The sequence below is a fragment of the Barbatula barbatula genome, assembly GCF_947034865.1.
Source record: "Barbatula barbatula genome assembly, chromosome: 10".
In the NCBI taxonomy this organism is placed as follows: Eukaryota; Metazoa; Chordata; class Actinopteri; order Cypriniformes; family Nemacheilidae; genus Barbatula; species Barbatula barbatula.
The window spans coordinates 21,046,013-21,059,047 of NC_136773.1; the positions used below are offsets into that span (position 1 = coordinate 21,046,013).

Sequence of the window (13,035 nt, forward strand, 5' to 3'; positions counted from 1 at the left end):
CGAGTCACAATTTGATGGTTATTGTGTTGTAAGTGATGAAAATAATTTGATCTGACAAGCTGGATACCCTTACAGCTTTCTAATTTTCTGTTCAGATAGGTCTCCCTGTGTTCTGTCATTTATCGAGCTGACCCCCGTGAACCGACTTCAAATGTGTGTGTTTTGAGCAGAAAAGCGAGTTGGAGTGAAGGAACGAAACAGAAACAAGAGGGAGAACAAATAAGAAAGGTAAAGGAATAGTAGAGGGTGGCCATTCAAATTATGCCCATAATCCCAACAATGGGAAAAGTCACTGTATGATAAACAGATGGAGGTGCATTACAACACCATTACAGCTAATGAGCAAATATATGTGCGGCTCATGCAAAATTAAAATGATTACTATAACCGCAGATCTGCCCTGAGGACTTCAAAAAGCACATGATGCATTTTCTATTTATACTTATTTACAGAACTGTTTTACATTAAGGTCCACACAGTAATTGTTTCCTCATTAATTTCGTCCTCATTCAAACGTTTTATGCAAAGAAAATGAATTGCACTTTAGGAAAAAAGTAGTTGAAATCACATGACCAGCTAACCAGACTAGCCATGGATGTCCATTTAATATCTTTAGTATTCCTCTGTTATTTTTAGACAAAAATGGCATTATTTTATAGTTATTTTACATATATTCTCATACGTCTTGTTTGTGTCATTTAATTCCACTCAACCAAGTTTATAGGTATAACAAGTTTTTCTTGAATGTTTCTTATTAAAGACATTTTCGCTTGCAAATCAATACAGTCTCTTGACAATTCATTTATTTCTACAACAGCATCAAGTGTGGAATTTTGCATTAATATACTCTAAGAAATGTTGGGTTATTTCAAATCAAGAATAAAAAATGGACAAACACAATTGTTGAGAAAATTATCCTGGGTTGAAACAACCTAGCCTAGGTTGTTTTTTTAACCTATTGTTGGGTCAAATATGAACATTTTGGGGATAACTTTAAGTCCTTGTGGACCAGTAGTTTCGATAGTTTTAACTTCTGTATTTTGACGCATTTCAGAGTGAAATAGAATTTCTAATGAGAAAATAGTGGGCGTGGTTTTTTCTTTTATCTGCCATTTTATTGGATGTAAAAAAAGAGTCGCCATTTGAAATGGAACTAATACATTTCCTTGCACTGTACTTGTATGTGTGTAATGACAATAAATTGAATCAAATCAAATCAAACTGAAGGAGAGGAGTAAACGGATAGTCATTACAGGAAGGAAGTGCATTTTCAGATTTTTACTGAAGATTACGAGGGCACACGCATTTTAAAAAGAGAGAATGACCCACACCGATAAACTATTTACAATAAATGCATGCAATATTTCATGAATACGTTTTTTATTACAATTGGACTTTAAACCAACAATTTGGTTTGTTCAATTTTGACTCAATGGTGGCTGAAAATACATGAAACATTATTTAAACCATGCAAGTATGCATTAAACACAAGACGGATGCCATATCATCCAGCACTACAAACAGCAGAGTTCACTTATTTTTTGTTGTTGTTGCATGAAAAAAAAAGACTAATTTTCAGCACCTCACATTTATTGCCATGTACACGTGATGTGATGTGAATGATGACCACATCATTAGTCGATGTGTGTCAGTCATTGTGAGTGTGGGATCAGGTGTCTGTGTGCTGTTGAATAAGCATGATGCCTGCTGAATGAACAGATGACTCACGCTTCGGTTAATTGCTCCAGTGAATTTTTAATTAACGTTCTGAATTATCGCCACGGAGGTCCCCGTGACTCATGACCAGCAGCATACGGCGGGATATAAATGGAGCAACAGGAAACACTGATATTACACACCAGACATCGTGCACTTACAGTGTAGACATGATGTATTGTGCACATGTTTTTCTTCTCACCTTCCCGATGTTATGCTTTATCATCTTCTAAAAATACAATACAAATGACATGAGGGTGAATAAATGCTATTTTTGGTTATCTTTGGTGTCTCTTAAGAACTCAATTTAATTATTTCTCTGGATTTTCTCTCACAATTAATTTCTTTTGGTGATGTTACAGAACTATAACATTTATTTGAAGCTATAATTTATAATAATCTGATGAAAACTGTTTTGACTTTCTAAATACAGACACAGCAATTCCGAGAGCAGCTTGTGACATCTCTTTTACAACTCTAGAAGAGACACATGAAGCTGGGGATTAAAGTAGAAGTCTCAGATGGCTCTTCTTTTAATCCTACTTCTATCTAGGAGGTATAACGTACATTATGTATGTTACAAAAAGTTGCATGTTTTATCAGAAATAGTGTAAAATGAAAAGGCAAACTCTGTTAATAAAGCGAGAATGTGTCTCCATTCTAAACCACCACACAAAGCAACACATTTCAAACCTAAAATCTAACACCTAACATTAGAGTAACCTCACGAGAGCAAATAAAACCTGTAATCTCGTGTTTACAGTTCAAACTGTTTATCATCTACTGCCGGTCAATTGCACCAGTCAATCATGAAAATCCAGCCCATCCAGATAAGTCAATATAAATGATAAACTGGGTAATATCCTCCAACAATTCAGAGGCGGTTGCCACGGCGAAGCCCTAATGAGCATCAATAACCCCGATCCAATATTTGCTTTCATAAATAACTGATCAAATATTTATTCGGACAATGACTGACAAAGAAAGAAATGAGCTGACTGGAGCAGAGAAACACAATGGCTTACTGGTCTTTAAATGTCACATTTACACGGATGTACATTATAAAGCTCATAATGAACTCGTACAGTATGTAAAAGCAAGGGTTGGCTGACTGTGACATTATCTACATGCTTAAAAACATGCTGAAAAAACATCAATTAAATTGCTTTCGGAGGAAATCTTTTTTCCTTTAAGATTATTTTGTAAATAATATAAATGATCATGTAATCACATCATTCTAACTGACAGTATATCAGAAATGGCATTTTGGATAATAAATCAATGTGTAATACTCGTAAATTTTCGAATCGATGTAGGCTATAACATTTTTATTTCAAGACACATCACAGAGTATATTTTTACGCCCTTAATCACAACACGTTCAAGATCTTTTGTGTGTAACTGACCTTCTCATCGGCCAACAGATATGATCACACGACCAAACCTTGCATTTCCCTCTCATTACAAAGTCTTGTTAAGGGGAGTAACATCTGTCGAGGGCTCTCGTGCAGCATTCAAGAGGGAAATGAGGCATGGATCTTGAATCTTGAAACGAGCACGCTCAAATTAGCTGATATCACCCAGAGCTCACAAATCCTTCTCTTTGTCAAATCGTCTCATAAGTGTCAAATAAAAGATCGTTGTTTGTCTGAATTTGTCATAGCATTTAAATTAGATTCGGATAAGCAATATCTGTAAGTCGCGCGTCTGTAAATTTCTCTAAATTCTCTAAATTTCTGAATCTCTAAATATTATTTGAATATCTAAATAAAATTTGGAACGTCGCCTCAGCAATAAAATGATGCAAAATATTCAAATAACATCACTAAAAAAGTCACTAAACTAAAAAACAAAAAGAAACAAAATAGAAATTATTTAAAAAAATAAAATATAGCAACATAAAAAATAAACACATAAAAATAATCAATTGACAAAAGCACGTAACAAAATGGCCAAAAATGTAACCAAAATGAATAGGAAAATTACAAATATAAAGTAATTGAAAATATTAATAAAACTACAAACAAACTGAAAACGAAACAAAAAAATAACTATGTAAAGTCATGCACTATTATGCAACAATAAACATTTAAATTATAGTATACTGTGTATTACGCAGTAAGCAGATACAGTATGAAGTACAATTTTTTTTCTTTCCAAATGCCACACATTTCTTGGCAGGAACGTGTGATGTCTCGTGAAAGATGGGTTTGGCTTAGCTATGCGTACAACATGTTGAAATTGATTTACAGTTGAAATAAGCAGTTTATTAAGGAGTGGCTCCCTTTGGCATCACCTTTAAGATTTAACATTGTTGTGTATACCTGCCTAAATCATTAGCTTTATATACTCAAATAACTACTTCATTGGTGGCAGTACAACTCACTTCCTGTCATTTTAATTGCTACATAATCAACACAATTGTCTAGATGTATTTGGCCATCACAATAATAACCATAATGCTCGTAAAGCCCATCCTGTTCAAACCTCATGGCTTTTAACTGCTGCCATCTTTACAAACACACACAACTGACAAATGTGATCCAACTGATGAATTTGTGTTATGGTAGGAAATATCTCTTCTCTTTTTTAATTTCTGTTCTCAGTCACTCATACACGCACACACAGACCACTAGACTTTTATTGGCATAAAGTCCCTGAAGCGAAGCCGGCTGTCAGATCTCACAGAGCTAATCCTTTCGGAACAGTGATTCACCAATGTGTTAAAGCTCAAAATCCTCGGGAGAAGAAACACAATAAATAAATCAAACCATTATTCACTGCAAATTTAAAGGGGCCCTTTCACGAAAATCCGACTTTTCCGTGTTTAAAGCAACAATATGTAGTTTTTCGACCTTAAAGAGTAACTAGCAGTTAGGTAGTAAGGTACATGAATAAAAAAAAGTTTTTGGCTTGTTAAGAGGGAGTCGACTCTGAATCACACAAAAGAGACTTGACCTAGTCCAAGTCTCTAACCGCCGCGTATCTACGTCACAAGAAATAGTCCCCGCCTACGTTTTGTTGGGACTGCCGCAAAAACTTTACTCTCCTCCCCAAACGCTGTCGCTCGTTCGGGATGCGTATGCATCATGTCTAGAACCTGTGTTCTACATGTGAAACGAAGTCCGTCTTATTTAAACTACTAAAGGAAGAGTTTCTGAGAAAACAATGGTTACAATTCATTTTTCAAATGACACCAAAGGACTATAACTATTTGCTTACTGTTTATTTGCTGGCTATTATGGAAATCGCTTTCTGCACACATTAAGCTTGTACCTTTGGGTTCCATAATAAATATTAACTAGCCTGTCAAAACAGCACACTAATCTCACTCGCAATAAGACTGCCATTAGCAATAGTTGCTCACCGGAATTCTAAACACAAACAGCTCAAAGATGGCGGCGCCCACATTCACGCCAAATATAAGGTGGATGTCCCAGTAGTATACCCCACGGGGGCCAAAAAAGCGCTGTAGTACATGCACAGTTTATGAAGTGACATGATGTAACAGCGGTTGCTGCTTAGTCAACAAATTCATGTGTTTTGCGCTGGTAACAGGGAAGCTCATGTAGCGACAGTATTTACGACACTGATAACAGACAATTGCGCTTATCAACCACATGGGAGCACCATGTGCAAAAGTTCTCTAGTGTTGCTTTACGTGCTATAATCGGGCCTCTGCAAGCCTGTGAGAAAATGACACTCAGATTTTGCAACCTTTCTGACAAAGGTAGGGGTTACAAAATCTGAACGTTTTCACCCATGACTTTGCTGTCGTTTTTGTTTTTGCAAGTGACACACGTGCATCAGTTCCGACACCATAAACGTTCAAGCAAAGCACTGTACAATACATTCGTTTCTGACTATGTACAATCGCATGGGATTGAACCCTTGAACTCGCCATGCTCTAACCACTGAGCCACAGGAAAGAGCAGTGGATTTATTTTATTTTCAATGGAAATCCTCCAGACTGTACGAGGCAAAGCTGTAGATAAAGACATTGTAAGCACCGGCATTTTTTAAGTAAGACCTCCGTCACTGTGACACGTTTGTCCGATAACTCGTAAAAAGCAATGTATAGGCTCGTAAACACACGACGGATGTGTCCTGTGAAACGTTCCCTTCGATTAGAGAAAACACAACACATTTTTGTTGTTAACTTTCACTTGTGGAAAGCATTGTGTATGGTTTATAAACACGAGTCGGGTTTGTCGTGCTCACCCTGTATGAATGCCTTCTGTGATGTTTTGGAGACTTTGTAAGAGCAAAAACAGGGAAAACTATCATGTCAGGGCGGATAGTCCTTTATACAAAATCCATTTAGTCAGAAAGGTACAGAAAAAAGCACGTTCAGAACAAAACTGGCAGACCAGAGTAAAAAGGCTGCTTGCCAAGATGGATTGGAGGCTCCTTCTAGGAGGAATGATATATAGCAATTCCCTGCCTGTCTCTCCGTCTCTCTCTTTCTCACTCAGTCTGATCTCTTCGCCTCACTTTGTCCAGACATTTTCAATTCAGCACACAGACCCCAGAAGCAGCCTTTTCATTAAGCGCCTGTTTTCAAGTGGCAAGCTGAAACCAGATCCATATTTCATTACACCAGCTCTTTTTCTCTCTCTCCCTCTTTTTTTACACACTACTGTTGCATCACACAAAGTATCCTACAGATTACAAACTCTACAATCTTCTCTATTAAAATAGATATCAAAGTACAAATTCCGCTCCACAATGCGCTTGTCTAATAAACTGCGAATTATGCTAAATTAGCCAGTTTAACTTTAAAAGAACATGCTTAACTCGCTTTAACAAGAGACAACATCATTCATCATTCAGTTTCCTGTTCATGATGATGCTTCCAGTGGCACGTTCAGGTGGTAAAAATCCCAGCTAATGCAAAGATGGCAGAGCAAAACAAAACCATGATTTTGATATGTTGAAGTGTACATATCCATAATGCAATTGACTACACATTGCATGCGATCATACTTACATGGACGACATTGACATAATCATCATCGGAAAGAGTTTCCAGCATTTCACTGACAGAAGTACGGATCAGTTTAAGGGTCAATCCAGACACACTTCCACTCCTGGAAAACAGCAGTTAAAGGAATTGTTCAAATATCTTTTGTGTTCTGCAGAAGAGGGAACGTCATACAGGTTTGTAATGACATTAGGGCGAAGACCAAAAGGGCGAAACTCTGGTGCTTTTTGTGAAGCAGTCACTTCGGTAGCATGGCTGCCATTTTGGGGTCAATCAACTACCCATTTATTGTTCAACGATGCCAATTTTTCTGAAGTTTGTCCTTAATTTTTTATGGTTTTAATATCGTGTTTATAATGCTAAATCTTGATAACTCACATGGTTTCTAGAGAGCAAAGGTTTTGTCGTATTCACATCATTCAGGTTGAATTTCAGCTTTATTTCGATTTTTTTTAAAGACAAAAAAATATTTTTGCTGCCATCACGGCTAACTATTGGACTGCCGAGTCGCTTCCACTCCAAAACATGCGGAAACGCAGGGTTGCTACTGGGCGCGAGTCTTTGATGAGGGTGAGTAAATGATGATAGAATTTAAATTTTGGGTAAACTATGGGATAATATTGGGTGCAAAAATGTCAACATATTGAGAAAATCGCCTTTAAAGTTGTCCATCAGAGGCACTGTAGCCTACAAACTTCTCCAAGAAGAAACAGGTATGTTTTAACGCTCTCTATGGGCTTACCGCTGTAATGATGTTGTGGAGAATAAATGATCTCTAAAGCAGAAATTCTAAGCTATACATACATTATATACCAAGGAGTGGATAATTCCCAAAGAGCAAAGTTTGTAGGCGTGTTTCCCGATTTTTGGCATGCACTCACAAAAATAAAGTTTAGATTTATTTACGATAGAAAAATTACAAAATATCTTTATAGAACATCATCTTTTCTTAATACCCTAAAGATTTAAGGCATAAAGGAAAAATCTATAACTGTGACCCATATAAATGTTTTGCTGGCTATTGCCATAAATATACCCGTTCTGGTTTGACTGGTTTTGTGGTCCAGGGTCACAATATTTATTTTTACAAAGCGACTTCTAAAGATCCTAACCTGTAAACTCTATCAGCGAGTTGCTAAGCGTAAGAAAAGCTGTGAATGTTACGAATGCAGCTCAGCCATTGACCAATCAGCATCCAGACCCAGAACCCTCAGAGCTCCCAGAACTATTTTATAAACAATATTGTACTTAAAATTATAGAAAGCATAATACTCACGCATCCACAAGAATCAGCATGTCCTTGGGTGAAGCTGCACCTTGAACATACCTGAATACACAGAAAAATATTCAACATCCCTTTCAAGCAAGGAGACATTCTTTACACCGAGACAACAAAGAAAAGAAGGTTTCAGAAAAAAAATGGGTGAATAAAGAACAGAGTTCGAGAGCGCACACACAAGAAACGCACAGAGAAATACGTATTAGTACCAAGGTCGTCGCCGCACATCATACAGGTCGATTTTACTGGGTGTTTTCCTGGCATCCATCCAAGGGGAAGCTGCATAGAAAGAGACAGGAAATGGAAATATGAGTGACCTTTGTACCCAAACTCCATCTGATTTGTCACATCTCTGTCTAGAGTGAACCCTGGTCCTGCTTCCGGTGGGGGCTGGTCTGCGGTTTATATCGACTGCGGTCGTGTGAAAAGATGACCCACGGTGTCCCTGGGCAGAAAAGATGACCCACGGTGTCCCTGGGCAGAATTTCAGCTTCGATTTTTCTTTTTAACAGTATGATTTTTTTTAGTTCCTGGCAAAATAACCCACTGTGAATGAGGGTACTCATCTGTGACCATCATGGCTGAACATCCTAACAAAGGAGCGTTTCTACAAAGATGGCCTCCCACGTTCTGACATTTAGTGAGTGGATCTCAGATCTAAGGGCCACCAGGCAGTCTAAGACACTGTGATTCGCCTGTAACAAACTAATTGACCTGCGTTCTTGGAGCTTTAATGAAGTGACGCTTACAAGAACGCCAATACGATAAATGTGCCCACACATCCATATGGAGAAAATCCATGGTGGCTTTAATAGTTTTCAAATGATCTTAAAGGCACAGTATAACCAAAAATGAAAACTCTATCATTCTCACCTCAACTCTCTTCCAGACAAAAAACAATATGCAAAACAGAAATTTTGAAGACACTTTTTGAATACAGAACAGCATCACCATTAAAATACAAGTATATAAGATAATATCTTAAAATCTTCATAACCCACAATAAAGCTTTCTGTATTCATTGTTCAAAGCTTTTCAGCATTTTCGATTGTCAGATTCAACAGGCAGCAGGTTATACATCTACAGCATCAAACCTCATCGGTTCTTGTGTGCATCGCGACCGAACATCGATCTTGATGTCAAACCGGCATCTTTTCATTTAAAAAAAGTTTGAAGACTGTTTCTCACATAAACCTTCGGAAGATTTGAAATACAATGCCGTGTTTAATGGTACTTTCATGACCTTTCTGTAGCTTGACAGAATGAAAAACAGAGTTAAAAATACACTTCTCGTTGCGTTTCATTGTAACAAACAGCCTTGTACTGGTTTGAAACTACTTAAGTGTAAAAACAAATGACATTTCTTTCATTTTTGGGTAAGGCGTTTCTTTACATGCAACGCACCCAGCAATTTCAACAATGCAAAGCCTTATGAAGCTGTTAAGGGTCCAAGGTTCATCCGTGGCTAATACACCATTTATATGCAAAGATTTCAGGGAATTTTAAGCAATTATAAAGCTAAATGCAATGAAAATGAATTGAGTCACTCATTATTTCTCTCCTCCATCATCATTAAAGCTCAGAAGAATGCAATAAGCTCTCTGCTGAGCTGCTACGATATTTCATATTAAAATTTGTTATAAAACTTTGCTGTAATTTGAGCTGGGACTACATGCTATGTTTACCAATTAGAGATGGCATAGTCACACAAAGGAGGAAACGGGTGTGAGGGGAGGCGGGGGGGGGTTGAGATTGTAATGTGTCCGTACTGAAAGAAATAGGAACACATATGGTTACCTGGGTAATAGCGAGCTAATCCAGTCGCGCTGCCGAACACTTGCCACAGAAGCGTCGGGTCTTCTTCTCTGTTCTTCTTAAATACGTTTTCTAACGCTTCGGTCCAGTTCAGCTCGTTCAACACAATTGTGGCTGAAAATATAAGGCAGAAACATACAAAGTTAAACCCAGAACAAATTTGATTAAAAACTGTGTAACCTTTTATATTGAAAACTAAAATTAGAAAACTTTATAGACTTCGCAACGTTAAACTAATTTTATAATCTTCACCATTTGTACAGTTTTACATTTATGAGGCTTATACTTATGATTTACAATTTGAGCTGTCAAGTCGGATTTAGCAGGAGTTGTCAATTAAAGTAACCCGTAGTTTTATGTTTCAAACAGAGATGGCGATAGAGGCAAAAGTTCTGTATTGCAGCTTTACTAGTTCAATTGTCGGAAATATATATTTTTTTCTTCATTTCTGTCCTGAAGTTATTTTCGTTGTCTAAAGGCGAGTACCAAACAAAGCTGTGCATTCTCCTGATCTCAAGGGAATTCGTAAGTATCTACGAAGTGGCTAGTTTGTATAATGTGAATCGTAAAAGCGTACGGTTTTTAAAAAAAGCTACACCTAAGCACCTCCCCTAACCAAAACATCATCGGCACGAAAGCAAATTGTGCAAATAAGTTCGTACAAATTCATGCGAATTAGCCCGCTCGTAAATTCGTAATGAACTGCCATGAGTTTATTTAGGAAAAAAATTATAACTTCCATTTAAAAAAGCTACTTAACAAAGTTCTAGGTATTTCATTAAAACGATTAAACAGCACCATACAGTAACAAGCTTTACACATCCTATAAAAAGCTGAGAAATAACACACCACCTTTATTAATTGACAAATTTCACGATACCAATACATCCAGCAGATGCAACCTCTGCAGAAGCCCACCCCCCTAAAGGAAACCCGCCTTTTAGCAACAGAGGTTGCATATGGTGACTTCATCAATCCAGCGAGAGAAGATTAAGAGAAAGTAGAAGAGGCGAGACAATGAGGAGTAATTTACACTCATCTCAACCGCTGTTAAAAGAATAATTCTGCACTAAGCACAGAGGGCTCTTCACCACCTCGGCCGCAAACAAACTGATTGACTTTATTACATCACCACTGAGGAAACCATGGAAACCTATAATCATCCTATCAAACATCGTGCCTCCGAAAGGGCCGCATGCTGATAGGCAGTCAGAAGTGCTGGTAGCGATTATGCTAATGAGGTGAGAATACAGCCTGCGTGTCAACAATTATTGTAATGAAGCATGAAAAATTCAGTGTTATAACATCCATAACTTTAATTTTATCGGCTGGCGTAAAACGGTGGCAGGCTGAGCGACAGAAACAAAGGAAACCAAGCACATTTTCTTGACGTCTTTGTCCAAAAAAAACCCAAAAGACTGATCAATGACTACATAGGAACTGCTGACGGCACAGTAATAAATCAGGTTTGGCTTGAAAAGAGTCAATGTTATGCGCAAACACAGACGCAATTAGATTTTTACATATTTAGCAAAAAAGCGTGAGTGATGCCTGCCTATGCAAATCCTGCTTACGCAATGCAATGTGTTTTATGCAGTTTCTAGATGCACTGAGTGATTTGGGTCTTTCCTTCAGTTTGTCTGAGACGAAAACCCAATTTCATAGGAAGTAACAGCACGTCTCCCCTACTAGAATCATTTAAAAGGAACAGTTCACCCGAAAATGAAAATTCTGCCATCATTTACTCACCCTCGGGTTGTACCAAATCTGTATTAATGTCTTTGTTCTACTGAAAACAAAGGACGATATTTGGAAGAATGTCAGTAACCAGAGCTCATCCCCATATACTGCCATATTATACATTTTCCCTATGGGAGTCAATGGGGGATGAGATCTTTTGGTTACTGACATTCTTTCAAATATCTTCCTTTGTGTTAAGCACAACAAATACATTTATGCAAAAAAATAAACAATGCAGGTTTGAAACCACTTCAGAACCATAACAGAATTTTCAATTTTGGGTGAACTGTTCCTTTAAGATGCCATTTACATCTGTAGGACAAACAATGTTAGATGCATTACACGCTACAGTTCACAAACTAAACAATACAGGGAACAAAACAAACACACATCTCTTTAACAACTCACTCACTCCTCATTTCAAAAGTAAAGAAAAAGAAATTTGCCAGCAGTCCTTTCTGACTTGTTTTTTCAGTGTAAGCTGACTGGTACAGGTGGGAAACCGTCCCTCCTCTAGAAACCCTTAAAAGATGTACTTCTTGATCCACAAAAATCTAATTTCCTCCCCGGCGGGAGCAACGGATTTGTGTTATTTCTGTATGGCTGTGTGTGCGCGCGCCTGCGGTTCCAGGCTATTTGTGGTCTGAGTGTTTGATAGGGCTAATGTGTGCAAACCTTGCCTTTAATGCCTCTAGAGAAATCTTCTCGCTGCCTTACAGAGAGTCAACAAACCTCTGTAACTAATGAACATATAGACACTTGAGTAATACTGGACATTAGTCACGAGCTCCTGTGTCACTGTGAGTTTGAGAGGGTCGGGATTCTACACACGTACAACGTTTCTTTCAGGCACAAGGTCAGGTCAGACCCCACACCAGAGCAATTTTAACTCAACCCTTTCTGCCTCAACACTATATGTCTTTCTGCTTCTGTATGTGGGTCTTCGTACCTGTGAAAAATATACTAAAAGGGATACTTCAGCCCAAATGTTTATTTCAGGCATCATTTACTCACCTTCGGGTCCAAATCTGTGAGTTTGTATTTGCCAAATCAAATGTATTTGTTCTGATGATCACAGAGAAATATATTTGGAAGAATGCTTATGACCAAACAGATTTTGCCCAGATTTGGTAAATAACTCGAATGTGAGTTAAAAATGACAGAATTCACCCTTATGACTCTTTCTTCAGTGGCTCACAGAAGAAGATATTTTGAGAAATGTCTCAGTGGTTTTGTGTCCATACAAGAAGTCAATGGGGTCCAGTGTTGTTTGTTTACCAACACATGTCAGAATATCTTCTTTTGGGTTCTGCAGAAGAAAGTCATACAAGGGTGAAATTACATGAGACGAGGAAATGACAACAGCATTTCCATTCTTCTGCATGAAGATCTATTTACAACTTTTTCCAATCTGCAAGTTTATAAACCTATTTAAGAGAATAGACATTACAAGTAACGAAAATATGCTGACAGGCTTGCCCTTTCAAATAACCAAATCGTA

General features: G+C 37.7%; 1 protein-coding gene across 3 annotated transcripts in view; it reads right to left on the minus strand.

The window, feature by feature from the left end:
* Positions 1 to 13,035, minus strand: part of LOC306899435 (voltage-dependent calcium channel subunit alpha-2/delta-1) — an 82,752-nt gene that overhangs the window by 37,147 nt on the left and 32,570 nt on the right. For all 3 annotated transcript variants that reach the window (XM_079465675.1, XM_079465676.1, XM_079465677.1), the window contains exons 7-10: positions 9,777 to 9,908; positions 8,189 to 8,258; positions 7,977 to 8,027; positions 6,707 to 6,806 (exon numbers count right to left, since the gene is read on the minus strand). In XM_079465675.1, the coding sequence (XP_079321801.1) occupies positions 6,707 to 6,806; positions 7,977 to 8,027; positions 8,189 to 8,258; positions 9,777 to 9,908 (353 nt within the window). The remainder of the gene's footprint in view (positions 1 to 6,706; positions 6,807 to 7,976; positions 8,028 to 8,188; positions 8,259 to 9,776; positions 9,909 to 13,035) is intronic.